Source organism: Caloenas nicobarica, chromosome Z (assembly GCF_036013445.1).
Source record: "Caloenas nicobarica isolate bCalNic1 chromosome Z, bCalNic1.hap1, whole genome shotgun sequence".
Lineage (NCBI taxonomy): Eukaryota > Metazoa > Chordata > Aves > Columbiformes > Columbidae > Caloenas > Caloenas nicobarica.
Window position 1 is genome coordinate 23486928 of NC_088284.1, and position 17565 is coordinate 23504492.

The 17565-nt window shown below is 37.2% G+C and overlaps 1 protein-coding gene across 4 annotated transcripts in view; it reads right to left on the reverse strand.

Annotated features, from left to right (window-relative positions):
* The window catches only part of TMEM267 (transmembrane protein 267), a 38767-nt gene extending 21374 nt beyond the window's left edge, over positions 1 to 17393 (reverse strand). Inside the window, exons 1-4 of one of the 4 annotated variants that reach the window (XR_010607887.1) lie at positions 17351 to 17393; positions 14547 to 14682; positions 12539 to 12926; positions 2649 to 5215 (exon numbers count right to left, since the gene is read on the reverse strand). Coding sequence is in view for 3 of the 4 variants with exons in the window: in XM_065657128.1 (XP_065513200.1) it covers positions 4880 to 5215; positions 12539 to 12862 (660 nt within the window). In the remaining variant the exon portion in view is untranslated. Of the gene's footprint in view, positions 1 to 158; positions 5216 to 12538; positions 12927 to 14546; positions 14683 to 16638; positions 16706 to 17175; positions 17216 to 17350 lie in introns of those variants that run through there. The other 3 variants (XM_065657128.1, XM_065657129.1, XM_065657130.1) reach the window with 3 other exon arrangements.
* Between the last annotated feature and the right edge of the window lie 172 nt (positions 17394 to 17565).

Consider the following 17565-nt stretch of genomic DNA (forward strand, 5'->3'; position numbering starts at 1 on the left):
ACAGAGAACATTCAGCCAAAAGATGCGGCAAACTACTAGAACTTGAACATTAACAATACACGTCTAGAAGAAGGGAAGATCTCTCTCTCTCCAGGGACTAATGAAACAAAAATTACTTGTGCTAGAAAGTCTTCCTAGCTAGAGTATTCTGTATCAAAACTCCCCAAGCCCTAACCATGCTTCCACAGTAAGACTAGGAAATAACAGGTTGCTTGTGTCAATATCTTATATACAGTTAAATGGACAAAAAGACACAGATGGTTTTGTTGAAAATATAAATTACTACTTGAACCTTACAGTAATAATTTGGCCCAGAAACACTTCGTATTTTTCGTGCAGTCATCACAAAATTTGCTTCTAAGTTGTTGCCAGTACTATGTAAAAATAAGTTCATTTTGTTTGGCTATCAATAATTTAAACTGAAATGTAAAAGTGAAACTAGCAGCCTTACAACCCTGTAAAATCCTTATCCCACTGTTATGCCTGCTATATTTGGTTTAATTTCTTTCCCATAGTTCCAGAACTCCAGTTTCCCATGTACCAGAACTCAGAGCTGCCAGCTTATTCAGTTCATCTGTAAAAATTGTTGTGGAGGAGTGGACAGCAGATCAAGGAAAACTACCCCACACCAGTCCAGGAACCCCTACCCAATGTTACGCAATTTTAAATGGAAAAACTACCAAGATCAAAGTAAGACTGAATTCCCTTGGCAACATGAGGAAGGCTCTGGGGACATCAGTAACATTCCTTGGACAAAGGAATTGTTTTTGTGGTGGATATGGCAACAGCATATGGTCTGACTTGGTCAATTACCCCTGCAAAAGTTTCAGCATACAAATCCATTTTCATACAGATTGTTCACTCGTATTTACTAATACAAATGTTTACAGTCAATTCATCTTGATTAAACAAATCTGTTTTTACAAAACTGCCTAGAAATCTACTTAACATTTCCATCAAAAGCAATACAACATAATTTCTTCTCTAGTTTTCAATATTCTGAAGATTTCCTTAACATCGCATTACAACAGTTTTGCTAAGTAGTAGCATACTTGGGTTTCCTAGTCATTGAGACAAATACTCCTTACCCCAGAAAAATTCAATACAAAATTAGGTTAAGCAAATGGAAAACAATTATATAAACATCAAAGGAAGTATCAGCGTGTGATAAATGAGTACTATTTATCTTTAATAGTGGGTTTACGTTATAAGTAACATAAACTAGTTCTACAATACAGCTTTGAAGTTGTAATTCTATGTAGAGGATGTAAAATTGGGGGAATTTGAAGAAATGACTGAAGGCATCGATTTATTATTCTGAGGAAAAGTGTTACTACTGTTCGGGTTGGTTTTTTTGTTTGTTTGGTTGGTTGGTTTTTTGTAATGAATGCAAAGGGTACTTTAATCTGACAGCTCTTCTGTTGTTTCGATGCAAGGTCTGCCTGTAGCAGGGAAAAAAACCCTAGCTTGTGGACTCAAAATTATCAATTAATGAAAGCCCACGCTGTGTAACACAACACAAAAATTCTTCTGCCCTGAATAAATTTGCATAACTGATGGCATTTATATTGGCTCTGTTACTTAAAAAGCAATGTACTCTTCTGATGCATTTCATCATTTAGCTTCATACTGGAAGTAGGTGATGGAATAAAAATACATGAGTTCAAAATTGAGTGTGTACTATCATTTCCTTTGGACTGAATTTTAACCTCTTCCCTCTTTCTCTCTTTCTGTAACTTTACTTACATTACTAGAGGAAATGTTCTTCTGATAATAAGCTAATACCAATGGCCTGGTTGTTAAAATTAATACAGTTTAATTCAAATTCACCAGCATTTTCCTTGGAGCATGGCACAAATTAGGAATAACCAATTAAAGGCACATGATACCATATACTTCACCGTAGAAAAAAGTTGTACCAGTAGTCATGTGAAAATACAGATTACATTTTAAACTAGAATATAAAGTGACAGAAAATGTATTAACTCTTTCTGTTAAGGCTACTAGGGAATTAGGAGAAATTCTATCTTATTTCCAGAGGACTGGGGAGAAGAAACATTCTAACATTTTTCTTTTAACTTGGCAATTATTAGTACCACTTTTTATGACAGCGACTCATTAAAGCAGGAGAAAAAGCAGCAGAGTTCTAACAAAAAGTAAGTCAGAAAACTCCTACACTTTCTTCAACTTTGTAAGTACAACTTGAAAATAGATGGAAAAAGTTTAGATTAGCATAGTAAGTGAACCACTGAAATAACTAATACTTAAGCGATACGTATCACACATTGTGCACAAAAGTATTAGCTTGAGTTTGTTAACCATTTTTTGTGTAATTCACATGCTTTTTATACTTCGCATTTACTATTTATTGTAATGCATGCAGTAAAGCACAAATTCATTATGTTTTCAGTATCTTGGTTTATTTTTGCCATGGCTTTGCTACACGTGGCAGGTATCAGTGCATAGTTGGAAATACCAATGAATTTGAAATGTACATGAAATACCGGTAAGGAATTGTTAGGCAATTAATTCTAATAGGCAGGTGTATCTCCTAGATGACATGGGCTGAAAAAAATCCTTAACTTCTCCCTTGTTCTCTAATCTGAATACCCCAAAATTACAGCATTATGTACAACATGTCCATTTACCTTGAAAAGTTGTCAATGGCCTGAGCTAAAGTTGCTTAAATCTCAGGATGAAGCACAAGACTGATATGTCTGTTTGGAGGGAGAGAGAAAGAAGTCATGTCAAAAGTGCTTGCTACTTTCCTTAATACATTTCTAAGTGGTGTTGACATATTGCTGTGGTAGAACAGGTATAAGAATATGACCAGAAAAATATTATTTTGTGATATAGCTGAAAATTATTGTAAAACGGTCCTCAAAAATGCTAGAAATGCAGAGAAAGAAAATACATGTTTTTAAACTACTGAAGATGTACCCATTAAATGATCCTTAAATGTAACTAGAACAGTACAGTACCAATTGTAAGGACTGTTGGTGGACATACAGCTACCAAAAATGCTACAGCTACAATCTAAAAATGAGACAGTGCAATTCTCCACGTGTTCCTATATACATTTCACTTTGCAGCAAATCTGGATAAAGGACAAAAATATACAAAGAAACAAGAATACTGAAAATTTTCTACATTGATTTAAGTGTTACCTTATTGCACAAAATATATTCATTATTGGCATTTTATTATCTATAGCTTAAAATACAGGTTAGAAGTAAATGAACGAGCAATGCTCCTTCTCTACTAAACCATCATGCCTTTGGATAAAAGCCAGTTCCTGCTCTGAGGGCTCTAAAGCAAGGTATTTCTGATGTAGTTTCTATGAAACTTTTACATACAGTAACAGACAGAAATCCATGCTATGAGGATAATCCTTTAAGGAATGTTCTGCTTTTCCAATCTTCTTTCCAAGAAAAAACCTTTTATTAATAACAAAAGCTATATAGGCCCACTGTACTGTAAGACAAGTTTCCATAAGCATACACTTCTAACATAAAGAACAAATAGGGCAGAGACTATTCTTGTTGTGGCAAGGCACATTTTAAAAGGGTGAAACACTTCCCAAAATTAGCTTACTGTGCTGCAGAGAGCTATCAGCACTTTGCAGCTGCAGAATGTCTCTGGTACCCATTAATCCAGCCATCTCAGTTAATATTTTCTGTATTTTTTTTGTACTTTATACTAATATACACCTACTAATGTAAATGTAGTATGAACACTTCACCTAATCTTTGCACCCTTCGATAACTTAAGTTCAGCACATGCTACCCTATATATGCTCTTCCATAAAAATAATCCCCTTTAACAGCTATTAATCACAAACTGGAATAATTAAGGCCTCATCTCCTTCATGGGCAATGGAATGCAATGAATAAAAAATTAACAATTATTAATAGACATTTCTCAGCTTGTATACTGAACTAGACAAGAGCTTAATATTTACTTTGTGACTTTTTCTGAGAAATTACTATGTTATGAACCTGCAATATAGTAACATTTTTCCTTAAGCAACTTCTCTATGAGGAAATTTCTATTTCTGTATACTCATAACAATGCATTTCATTTTATAATAATAAGGATGATATTGCACTTAATGGAAAATGCTGTTTACCATTACAGTAGTAAGGTCTTTAAGCAAACTCACATCTGGAGGAATATTGATTTTCTTGTATCTTCCTGGATCTTCCCTAAAGCTTATGTTTTACTGCAATAAGTAAGTTTTTCTTTACACAATCCTTAAATATTTGCTAAAATTCCTTAGTTCCAAATTAAATAATATTCAGAATTAGTATATTTTAAAAATTAAACAATTTGGCCAACACATAAAATACCGTAACCAAATTATTTTCTCCTTTCTAACCACAAATTATCTGTAAGTTGAGTATCAAGCAACTCTAGAGAAACAGAATTTAGTAGAAACACTATATGATAGCAGTGTTTTAAGAGGTGCAGATACACAGTTGCACATTGTGAAATACAAACAGCATTTCTTTTAAAACGGTTGAATACAAGAGTCCAGCAGGAAAACAAGGGAACGGTGATCAGATGAACACCACCATGACAGTAGAATGTAATGTAATTACTACAGAGAGAGACTAGGTACTTCATAAATCAGCTAGCTATGCATGAACTAAAATGGAAGACCATGTGTTTTACAAGGGGAATGTACAGATATAAAATTATTACCATTCATTAAATAGGTTTCTGTGACCATAAAGAAGTGACACAGGAGTTGTAACTGGCTCCACAGGCTTAAAATGCATACCTTGGAAGTCATATGAAACATAAGGAAAACACTTCAGTGATAAACAGATAGCTTATTTCAAGTGCCAATACAAACAACCTTTAAGAGCCATCATTCTTATACATCAATGTGGATTCCATGTTTTATAGACATTAATTCTCTAGTGCCTGTTAAATACATAATAAATGAACATAGATGAGGTAAAGATGCTGTAATTGCCACATACAGCCAATATGGCAAAGGAGGAGTTTTTCCAAATGGGCAGATCCAGAGGCCATGACGAATCCCGTCACGGACGTGATGAGAAGTCCAGCATATGAACAACATCCAGGGAAGAAAGCACCATGAATCCTTAAGCCTGAAAAGGTGCATAATAAACTTTAATGTCAGAGCCACAACAGGAATCACAGTAGAACAATGAAGAAGTGGTCTCTGTGGAAGAGTCAGAGCAGCCTGCAGGAAAGAAAAATAAAATTGGCAATGGCTACAATCGTGACAAGAAAATAAATGTTTAATGGATGTTTACAGTGCAGTATCATGTGGCTAAGTGGAAAGTCAGAGGAAAACAAACTGTTCTTTTCCAGTGTAGTAGATCAAAATCAACAATATGATTATTTAGATGTATGAGAGCGGTGTGCTGCTCTGTCTCTACATTGTGTGATATGAGTCATGCATCCTACATGCATTACCGATGGCAAAACAGGGAGGGAGAGGGATGAGGCAGCTATTTATCGTATTGTCATGTGGCGTACAGGAACTTGTATAGTCTGCTGCACTGATTATATTTAATTTCAAGATAATGAAACGGAAAACAACCATACAATACACTTGAAATATTTAATATGCTTTACTTGAAATATTTCATGTTTTAATGGCATTTATTTTCAAAAACACATACTGTGTTATACTACAGTTAGCAGCCGTGAAGTTGTTTTAGTGGGACAGTATCGAAAATGGAACACTAATTTCCAATACAACAAAAATATTAGCTAAGTTACATGTATTTTGGTTGCCTTGATGAAGTATTCTTTATGGACAGGCAAAAGACAAGTTCAGAAATCAACACCTGAACTATTTGTGACTTGCGTTTTTATATCCACAACTTGTTCAACGTTAACTCGGTGAAAGCCTGATATTTGGTTTTAATTAGGGTGAATGTCTAGGCAGTGACATTAAATTTAGCTGTCTTAGGATGTTATAATTATCAATTTAATATATATACTTGGAAAAATATTCCTGATGTATCTACTAGCAACAGCTAGAACTATCTCCACAAATTCAAAGATACTAAAAAAGTTAAACAATAATATTTTGGATTTCTAAACAACAAAGAAGTACATTCTTGTTTCCGTAAGCACAGGAGAAATGATAGCACATTACAAAAGGATCTATACAGGTGCTAATGTAATATCAACTGGCTCAATTCAGATACCGGTTAACATTTGAAAAGACTGCAAAAGGCACCAGAGATGTACTCTTGGCACTTGATAGTGCATCTGATTGTTATACACATCCCTCACTCCCCCTACTGCAGAAAGCAAACAAAAGCATTGCCACAAGACACCAGCCAGTAAACTGTAAATACTTCAGTTGTGTTACTTGTTGCAAGGTTCCACAGCTGCGGTATCTGACAGTGGGACTCTGGAATAGCTTCATCAAGTTTTCACGGATAATTTAGACAACTGCTTGGAACTCTGTCTTCTCTGTAAGAAACTCTGATGTAGCCTTAGCCTGAGATGAAAACTTATGGGCTACCTTGGAATTTAACAGCCTGTGCTTTAAACCAAAGCCAACATAAAAAGGGTTGCAGAAAGCTTTGCTCTGTTAGCTTCCCACCATGTACTTGTTCATGACTCTTTCAATTGGGTGACAGGACTGAAAAAGCTCACAAAATGTCTCAACAACTTTTAACTGTAATGGTATGGTCTCAACTGCCTAAAGTCGGTGCAAATGGTACATTTTCTACAACTTCATTTCTGTTTCATATAAGCAGATTGTTCACAGATCAAAGTAGAAAAATCTTGTGATGGTGAAATTGTTTATCACCTACCCTACCAAGACAGATTTTTGTTACTGTCAGCAAGAGCCTAGAAAGTCCATATTAGCCTAATTTTGAAAACCATTTTGGCAGATATCCTATTGCCTGGTCACTATTTGTGCACTTTGAAAAAATCTGTGGCAAAGTCTAAGCAAGTCTCTTCTCTCTGCCCTATGGAGGTTAGGTGCCAACAGGAACACAATGAGTAAGGAGAATTTGAATGTTAATTACGTATGGAATTTATCAGTATTAGTGCCAATTTTCATCCAGTTTCAGGGAGGTGATGCATAATTTTTTTTCATACAGAATTTTAGATGGCAGGCTTGTTCATACAACAAAGCTGAGCACTCAATTTTAGCAAAAGAAAACCCTATTTTGTAATTGCAGTAGTCATTAGGCTTCTGAAATGCTGTTGCCCAAGTTCTCAGAGAAGAATAGTCTGTTTACTCTTTCACATTCTGTAACTAGAAGAGTATTTACATCTTTGAGTTGCCAAGCCCAAGAGACAGAAGTAGTTCTACTTGGCAATATAAGCTGTTATCCTCTTTCTCCTAACAAGCAAATTTTTTGCCTTCAGAAATCACTAGATATAAAAAAACCAAACCAAACCAAAATAGTATAAGCCTTTTTTGCGTTAAACCTCCTGGAAAAAGATGATCATGGTTTGGGTAGATTTAGGGCATGCCCACCATAAGAGATCAGGCTGCAGTTGCAAACAGAATTCATTCACAATACAAATTAACTTTCCATTTGCCTACATGTTCAATCAGGTGCAAGATCTTCTTGAAGATCCTGCTCCTCCAGCCTTTCTCATAGAATACAACGAGCAGCTGGAGACAGGGGACAACAATCGCATGCAAAAGAACCTAAGCAAACTCTTTGCTTTAACACTCAAAGTGACACCACAGAATTTATGTAACAACATGGGCTCCCCCACTCATATTCTGTGATGCTTAAAAAGCCTGAAGTCCTTAGTTTTGAGGCTGATCTATAAATTCAATGTTAAATTAATTATGTGTGTGCAAAGCTTATTCTTCAACTCCAGAAACACTTCTGTGCATCCCAGGTCAGTCACCAGTGGCACATTAACCAGCGAAGTTATGTATGTTTGCTGGCACAATCTTGTTTGCCACCAACTGCATTCTCAACATTTTTAGAAGCTGCTGACTCTTAAGTAGCAAGCTTGCAATTTCTGCATGTCTGTTCTGAAACATGAGTGTTTGGGCTATAACCCTGGGGGACACTCGGAGAAGCCCATCACGCTGTTCTTGTTTATCAGCAATGCTGAGTACGATGGCAGGCTGCAGTAACTTTCACCTTTAGAGCTAGTCAGTGATACAGATTTTCAAACACCGATTCTTAGATTCTTCTACAGTTGTGTGTATATAATACACAGTAAAAACTACATGGAATACAAAGAACTAGAACTCCTAAGTGGCAAGGTCTTTGTAGACTTTATACTTGTTGCAAAAATTATGTGGGCAAAAGGGCAGATCACATGCTACTTGGTACACAAGTATTTATCAGAGTAAACATATAAATACCACAGGTGACTATTTACTCTGAATACTCCAGAAAAAATAATGATGACACTGTGAAAAACAGTCCAATAGCCAAATAATCCAAGCAGCAAGCTGTGTCAGCAGGAACTGGAGTAGATAACTGGAATAGTGTGAAGGTCAAAACTGGAGGTAGAAGGCAATACTGCCTTCTGCTGCACAGTAGGGTTACTTCAAAAAAGTAACCCGTCATCAGATTTAAGAGTGATGATGAAGAACTTTATGGATAATTGTGTAGAATCACATGAAAAATACTATTGTTACAAATTAGTAATAGTTGTGTGATTAGGTAATTAGATTTCCTAATTTATTCGTTACTTAATAATGTGTGGCATAAGCGGTAAACATTGTAGTCTCTTAAATCAGTTTCTCACAATCCTGCAATCTAAAGAGGAAGAATGGGGCAGGAACTAATAAACACATAGTAAAAAAGTACCCCATGAAGCAATAAATTACACAGACAACAGCCTCAACTTAGGATACAAAACTGGAAGGTGTATCATATTACACTGAGGAAAGAAAAATCAGATATTAAAATCAGGTCTAGCTAGCCAGGTAACAACACACTAGAAAGGCTTATGGGGCTTACATTTTATCACAAACTAAGAAGACTCTGATGGCATTGCAAGAAGACATAAAACAGTTGGGTTTTTTTCTTTTTAAAAAGACAGAAGTGTTGTATGCATGTGACATTAAAAGGAATTAACCTATGCTATTTGGCTCAAATGAAGTCTCAGCTAGAATACCATAAACAGTTTGGGACAGGACCCTCTAAAGATAATTTAGGCAAAAAGCAATCCAGAGGAGATGAGAAAAAATAATAAGAGGTTTAGAAAACATAAATCCACACCCTTCACATTTTTTTCTGCAAGTTATTTAGTTAAGAAGAAACTTTTTATAAAGCGTAATGGGTTTGCAAATTGTAAAAGCAATGTTGTTACTGCTGGAAGGGTCAAGAGATGTAAACAAGATATGATTTACAGGTAAACAACCTTTATTAGCCCAGTTAATGTCTTGAAGGGGGGCGAGTTTGTACGCAAACCACTATGAAAAAGCCTTTGTGAATCTTGCCTTCCCCTTACCTCACCTAAGTAAATCTTTGTACTAAAGGGCTATTCTTCTACCTGCAAGATCTTTTATTTCCGATTTGAAAAACATTTTTGGGGAGAGCACAGCAGTCAGCTGCCTTTAGCAGAGAGATGTGAAAGCCCGGGTGTCAAACTCGTTTTCACCGGGGGCCACATCAGCCTCGCGGTTGCTTTCAAGGGGCCAAGTGTAATTTTAGGGCTGTATAAATGTAGCAGTAGTTACAGTAGGTGCAAATGTAGGAGTAGTTACATTTATACATTTATAAAATTACACTCGGCCCTCTGAAGGCAACCGCAAGGCTGATGTGGGCCCTGGTGAAAATGAGTTTGACACCCCTGCCCTAAAGAATAAGAAAAACAAGATCTAACTGTCAACAATAATACTTCAAGCTGGATATTAAAAAAACAATTGCTAGCTGCTTGGGAACTGAAACAACAAAGGAACAAATTAAGTAATGAAATTGCAATAATTTACTTTGTTTGGGATACTAGGGACAGGCTACACAAACATTCTCCATCATGGAAAGTGTAAGCATATTTAATCTTGCCTCATGGAAGGCAGTAAAAAGAGGTTACCTGCCAGTTCTATGATACAACACGATACTCAAGTTTCTAAACAGACATTGGTGAGGAGTGTCATCTAGTGGTCATAATCATGAAAAAAACCTGGTAATTATCTCAAATGCAAGAAAAAGTAGCAATAAAATTTTAACAATACTTCCTAAAAACTAGACATTCATTACTTGCATTTACTGATTTTAAAATAAGACAATATACATGAGAATAATTATAAATTGAAGTGCTATACCAAGAAGTTAATATTATAGGACACATTAATCACCCAACTATAATAACTTCTCTTTACACAGTTTTATAATTTTACAGTATTTCCACATGCAAAAAGTACAGAAAAGAGGACAACTAGAGACTACGTAGGGAGCAACAATGCCAGGCACCAGTACATGGTGGCTGGAAAGCAGTTTTGAGCCAGCAACATGACCCTGTGGCAAAGAAGGCCAATGGTATCCTGGGCTGCATTAGGAGTGTTGCCAGCAGGTTGAGGAAGTGACCCTTCCCTTTCTCCTCAGTGCTGGTGAGGCCACCTCTGGAGCAGCATGTCCAGTTCTGGCCTTCCCACTAGAAGAGAGACATGGAGCTACTGGAGATTTAGTCCAGAAATGGGCCACTAAGATCAGGAAGGGACTGGAGCCTCTTGCATATGAGGACAGGATGAGAGCTGGGACTGCAGCTTGGAGAAGGCTCAGGAGAGAGGTCATCAAGGTGTATCAATATCTGAAGGGAGAAGGTAAAGAGAACAGAGCCGGTCCCTTTCCAGTGGTGCCCATTGACAGGCAAGAGGCAACAGGCACAGGCTGAAACACAGGAGGTGCCTCCTGAACATAAGGTAACGTGTTTTCAGTGTTTTCAGTTTTCAGTGCAAGGGAACAGGTAGCCGAGAGAGGCTGTGGAGTCTCCTCCCATTGAAATATTCAAAACTTGTCTGGACACAGTCCTGTGCAACCAGCTCCAGCTGAGCCTGCTTCAGCAGGGGGGTTTGAGAAGATGACCTTCCAACTACAACTATTCTGTGGTTCTGTTAAATGCCTTCTTTGTTGAAGACAAAAGTAAAGGCGAAACTAACCAAATGCATAAAAAAAGGTCTTTTTTCTCCAACAAACAGTGATATTGTATGTAAACAAAAACTATTTTCCCATCTGAAGTCCGATTTTTACATCTCAACTACAAGCAATAATGCTTCTTGCAGTTAGCTGTCTCCTACATAATTAAAAAAAAATTGGTAAACCATTTTATATTGTTTTTCTTTAATTCAAGTAATACAAAGAGTGGCAATTTTCCATCCACCTCCTTCCTCTGCTTCCTAGGAGCCATTTCCTCTGTCATCCATATGAAGAGTGTAACACCATTATGTTACATAGACACAGGCAGTCAAACAACTAAGTTACACTTCCGATGAACAGATAAAGATTGGTATATTCCCCTTATGTGCAGGGCCATCTGTAGATGGGGGTGTACATTTTTGGGGAGGGAGGAGTAAGTACCATGTATGTATAAGTATGCTAGTAACAAACACTAGCATGATCAAACTGTGAGAACTTGTGATGCTGAGCAGAGCAAATTCCTGACAACAAGGAGAGTGAGTGATAGGGCTCTAGCTATGGGGACCAGGGCTGGCTGAAGCCTGCTGTGTAAGATCTGGAGGACAGTGTCAAGAGAACTGTGGCCAGGGCTGGCACAGCTGGAGCTTAGAGAAGGTGCAAATGTTTTGGACAGTACACAGAAGAGACTTCTGTGGTCAGTGAAACCTGAGTATAAATGTTTGGAGCAGGCAGGAAGACGGGGATATACGTATGATATATGTGAACGAGGAAGCAGGAAGAGGACACATTTAAACTGCTGGAGAACCACCAAAAAAGAATGCCATAAGGTAGTGGTACTAATCCTATTGAGAAATTCTGTCCGAACAAGGAGTTCTGCAAATGGATAATGATCATATATATTCCTTAAGAGGAGCCAATTCACCTTTTTACATTTACTAAAATGTCTGACACTTTTTTTTCCCAATGAACTATATTTAAGAGCAAACTCAGATGGCCTTTTTAAAGGTGACAGTTCATATATAGGTTGCTTGTGGGAGAAATATTTAGGGTTGGCTCACTAAGACTGAATGAAATCAAACAGCAGCTGGATTATCAACTTTCCAGGTATTTCTGCCCCTTATTGTAAATGGAAATGGAATGATACACTTTGTTCACAAAGTAGGCATGGCAGTACTTAACTGTTTAGATTTGATAACAAAGCCTATGTGATACACGTAGCATATTATGTACAAGGGCTTTCCGAAGTCTTTTTTCAGAGCCTTGTAATGAGCAGAACTTTACAGTAGATGTAGAATATTTTTAAGGCTTTTAAAACCAAAATAACTGCATGCAATTAAAATTTCCATACATCTATTAGAAATGTATCTAATTAAAGTATGATTGGAACTTTTTTGTTTAAGATATGGTGTAAGAACAATAAAGTAAACAGTAATGAAGAGAGAAAACAAAAAATCACTGATCTACTGACTTACCTTTAATGACAGGGAGCCAGCAAGAAAGAAGTGGTCCACGTCAATGACAGAGGCGAGGAAGCCAGCCAGAGTGACCTCAGTGAAGTCACTTTTCTTCCTGAGTCCAATCACTATTGCCCAGGACCACATTCCTAGTATGCCATGCACGGCATTATCAGAGAAGGCTCGGAGCCAGTCATTTTGCTGAATGAAGGAAAACTGCAGAAGTCTGTCTACTACAAAGCAGAATATTCCCAAACCTAGACTAGAAATAACTGAAGCTGTGCTGAAAGTCTGGAGAAGAGCATGGGCCTTTTCAGTCTCAGATGCCATGGCAAAAACCATGTCACAGCACACAAAATGCCATCAGGATATACACTGTGCATTGTCCTTTGTACTGTCAGTTGTTCTGTAAATGTCAGAGAACAGAAAGAAAAATATTAAAGAAAAACATCCATTAGCACAAAGTGTTTGTTATCACATCTACGACTGAGCACAAAAGCCGCAAATTCAATGTTTGCATTTAATATTCCTATGGAATTTTTTATTTCAGTTAATTTGTTGACTTAAACACTACAGCTCTGAATTAAAACACTTTCCTGTTTTAATTAGAGCAAGCACCTTTGTAACATGGAAAGCTCTAACTCCACTTTCTGAAATCTTAAATTTTGTAAAATAATTTGAAATATGTCTATGATAATACATGGAATATGTTTCAAGATTCCTTCTTGTCTTAAATACATCATATTAATGAAATTAAATCCTTCGCACTATAACAACAAAAAATATTCAATTTGGAGGATTCTTAAGACTGACGCTCGAAAATCCCAAATCTTTCTCTGCAACAGCTGTTAAAACTGAGTTACTACTCTACAATCCAAACCACTGTTTTCATTTACATACTTAGTAAACACATGTGTTATCACTCTGGTACCCCTGTCTGAGCAATTACTTGTTTAGCTTGGAGACTGGCAAGTAGAATAAGCACTAAGAAAACCAGAACCACTAAAATACCTTTACTATTCATCATAAACACAAAGACAACAACCATTCAGTCAAGCAAGACCGAATTCAACATCTTAATGTTCCCCCCACCCTACTCCCAAGAAGCAATTCTAGAACACCCAGGTTATGAAGAGTACTCATTTCTGTGATAACATTAAAAAGAACACTTTTGAAATAAAAATTCTTAATAAATGATGTATTCCCTAGCCTTGTTATGTTAAACACACTTAAAAGCAGTCTTTGAAGGACAGTATCAATTCTAACTGTCCCATCTGCTCTTCTGTCTTTTCAGGGAGACAGACCACTGTTTCAATGCCTGCATCCTATCTAAAACCAGATTCTTCCCAAGAGGTTGCTGTTTCTGTGCAATACATTAAATCTTCATAATGCGTCTTCAACCAATTCTATCAGGTAAATTTTTATTCTAAATGACCTTTTTGTGAGTGTATTAGACTTCCTTTAAAAATAAATACTTCTAACAACGTCAACACATAATAGTTTATGACTTTAAACACATTATTTATTATAAGGTCCTGAAAATATGTTTATTTCAGATTATTTACATGCCTGTTTATTGTGGAATTATGCACAAGACATGACTACTGGTATCCTTATAGAAAAATAGCCCACTGAATCATTTATTTGGAAAACATTTTGAAAAAAAGAGAAGAAAGCATGAATAATGCATGGACTTTGCACATAGATTAAAGAAACTGGGTCAAGTTTAGAGTCTGTTAACCATGACCGCACCTCTTCTGAATTAAAATATCGACATGAAGTATTTCCTGAAACACTGGAACTGCCATTTTCTGGTGAGTGACTACAATATACAGTACATTTCTGAACACTTCCATTTCAAGGAACAAATGGTGATCTCTTCACAGATATTTCTTCTATATAACCATCATGTCAGACTGGATTTTATTTAAAATTACCATAAAACCTGTACAAGAATCCAACCCGTGAAGAACTGATGTAGCAACACACCTTTAAAATGCACACCAGCATTCAGAATTAAACTTACCCTGGGACTAGGAGAACGTATTTTTTTCCATTGCAGCTTCCTTATTCCAGTAGCAAACGTGGTCTACGCCTCTGTGTTTTTTGAATCCACTCTGCCCAGTCAAATGCAGTAAAGGCCAAACACCGTTTGTTCCACTCTAAATAAATTGAACCAGGCAGCAGTAAGCACTGATAATACAAAAAGATCTTCAAACTCTCTACAAAACATACATGATACTGAGCAATAGTCAAAAATACAGAAAGAAGCAACATCTTTTTAATTAATTCCTCAACAAAAATATAATTGAGATAAAATAAACTTCAGCTGGGGCTTAGAAGCTCTATTAAAGAAAGCAGGAAAAAAAGACAATAAAACAAGAGAAGGGCAGAAATACAGATGGAGCAAGATAATAATTAAAAGATAATAAACCCCAATGTCATAGAGTCAGAAAAGGGCACTTCCAGCCTTCTGGTTTAAGTAATTGCATTTCAAAACATAGAGAGACCTATTTTAACAGATTCTTCCTCATGCCCGTGTGCCTGAAAGATGCCCAGATTCCCATCTAATGAAAAATTTATGAGTCACATTCAGGGACCTCTCTTTAATTTAACCCCATCAATTAGTGACCTTGGAATAGATAAACAGAGACCTATAAATTCAAGTAGCAACAGAGGTCTGTGTCATTTCTGTGGTAGACTTACACTGCTTTGCTATAGATATTATTAACATGCGCATAAAGTTCACAGGGAAAGTATCAATACAGACTTTAAAAAAATTCCAAAACTAGTATGATTTGAGAATTATGTATTATAAAATGAAGGTAACAATGCAAAACGGATGACAAGGACAATATGTGAATGCGTGTCTTTGAGCCAGAATGAAGAACAGAAAGCAAAAATGTGACTTCAGATCACCGTTAGTCAAGAGCCATGTCAATGGCATAAGGGTTCTTTTTAAACAGTCGATCTCTGCTGTCTTTTGTAGACAAAAATGACTGTGTAAAAATCTGTGTAAAAATCAAGTCACATTCCCAGGTACAACGGCGCAAGTATAAATATGCTTTAGATCAAGAGTGAAATCAGAGTAGAAAAAGTCTGTTCAACCAAAAAAATCTAGGAAATTACAATTTCTAATATAAAAGTAGAAACTGTATGTTTTGTCTGAAAAGTAATGATGTTCAGACTGTTTACAAAATATCATGAAGCATGGTAGGTTATTCTACCCTATAAATCTCAGAAAGAATAACTGTGGAGCCTACATTCTCGTTAAAAGAGAAGAGTAGGAAATCGATGTATTACATAAGAATGCTTGGAAACTTATGGGTGGTCAGATCAGTTAATATAGTGAAAGAAAGATTTAGGTTGGGTTTACATAAAACACATGCACACAAGAGCTGTCAGAGTAACACTGCTTAGAGCTGTGATTCATCATGACATTTTTAGATGACATAAAACATTTTGCATAACCTCTGACTATACGAGGCCTTTCAGCTCACGGTATAAGAGCAAGACAAAAATCCAGTGCCTAAAATTGTAATTCAGAAATATCACCCTCCAAAATTTTTGCCCTAATTTTGCAAGAAGTTATCAGGTACATGAATACGCATACAAATTCAATGCATAAAATTAGGACAATTATGCACTTTATGCAAGAAGTCAAAAGATCACCGTAGTCCCTTATAATTCCATAATCTCCTAAAAAAAATTATTTGATATTGGATGTTAATTTATATGAAAAACTCTGTGATGTACAATTACCATTTAAGACACAAGCTCAAACATTTAATGTATTATCTCATGGGAAAGCAGCTCCAAGCTTAAAACAATCTGTGAAGAACTGATAACGCAATTATCTTCGGGTCAGGTAATTATAATGCATTACTGGGGTTGGAGGGTGGAAGGAGGCTGAGGAAGAGTACAAAAGCATGCAAGAAATCAGTACAATTTTACTAAAACACTGAAGAACAAACTGAATTAAACCAACTATCAAGCAAAAACAAGCCAAACAAACAAAAACCCCAAACCATAAAATAAAGGTTTAATTAAATTGTTTATTTCAGGGCCCATAAATGTAAGTGTTTGAAAAAGAGATACCAAGAAATCAAAATACAGACCTCCTTAATGTGTACTTTGGAATGGAGATGCACCCAAAAGAAAGAGTTGAAAGAAATATCCTAAAAGTATTTAGTAAGTAGAAACAGACTATCCAGTAGAAGGAAAAAAGAATCATTTGTCATCCTAGGCCAAAAAAAAAAAAAGAGGCAGGAGCAGTTTATGTATTACCCTCATTAACTTCAACAACATTCGGATGATAAACAGCTAATCCACTTTAAGACTAAAATACAACCAGTATGTTTAAGTAAAGAGAGGGACAAAGGGCAGACGAGCAAGCGGCAGACAGATATGTAAAATTACAGAGATCAGCAACAATTTTTACGTCTTGAGGAAAGGGTACGGTGTGTCTCAGCACCCAGCACCACAACCCCTCATCGGCCATCTCCTCAGTCAGCAAGAAATAAAAATGTGCTGTCATCTTCACCGCAAAAACGGAACCGCGAGTGTGAGGGAGCCTTTTACACAAATGACACGCCTGGCTCTCGGTGCAGCGCTCCGCCGTGTCTTAAGTCAGGACTGACAGGACGTACACGCACCTACATTAATAAAACAGGAATGTGACGCTTGGCACCTCTCAGACCGCTACGACACTCCTGCCCCGCGGCAGCTTCTCCTCAGTAACACCCGCTGCGCTGTGAACGCCCCGGGCTCCCCTCACCGACCCTGCTCCGGAGCCACAACCCCGCGGCCCGCGCTGCCCGCCGCGCCCACCTGCAGCGCGGCCGCCGCCGCTCGTCCCCTCGGCACCATGAGGCGAGGCGAGGCGGGGCGCACCGCGGAGCATGCTGGGGCGGCGGCCCGCCCGCCGCGGCGCTTCTCTCCGCCCCCCGGGCCGGTGCCGCGCTGCGGCGCGGGGAGCGAGGCGGGGGTCTGAGGGGGAAGTTTCTCTAGAAATACTAATAACAGGGTTTAGGTGTTCGCAACAT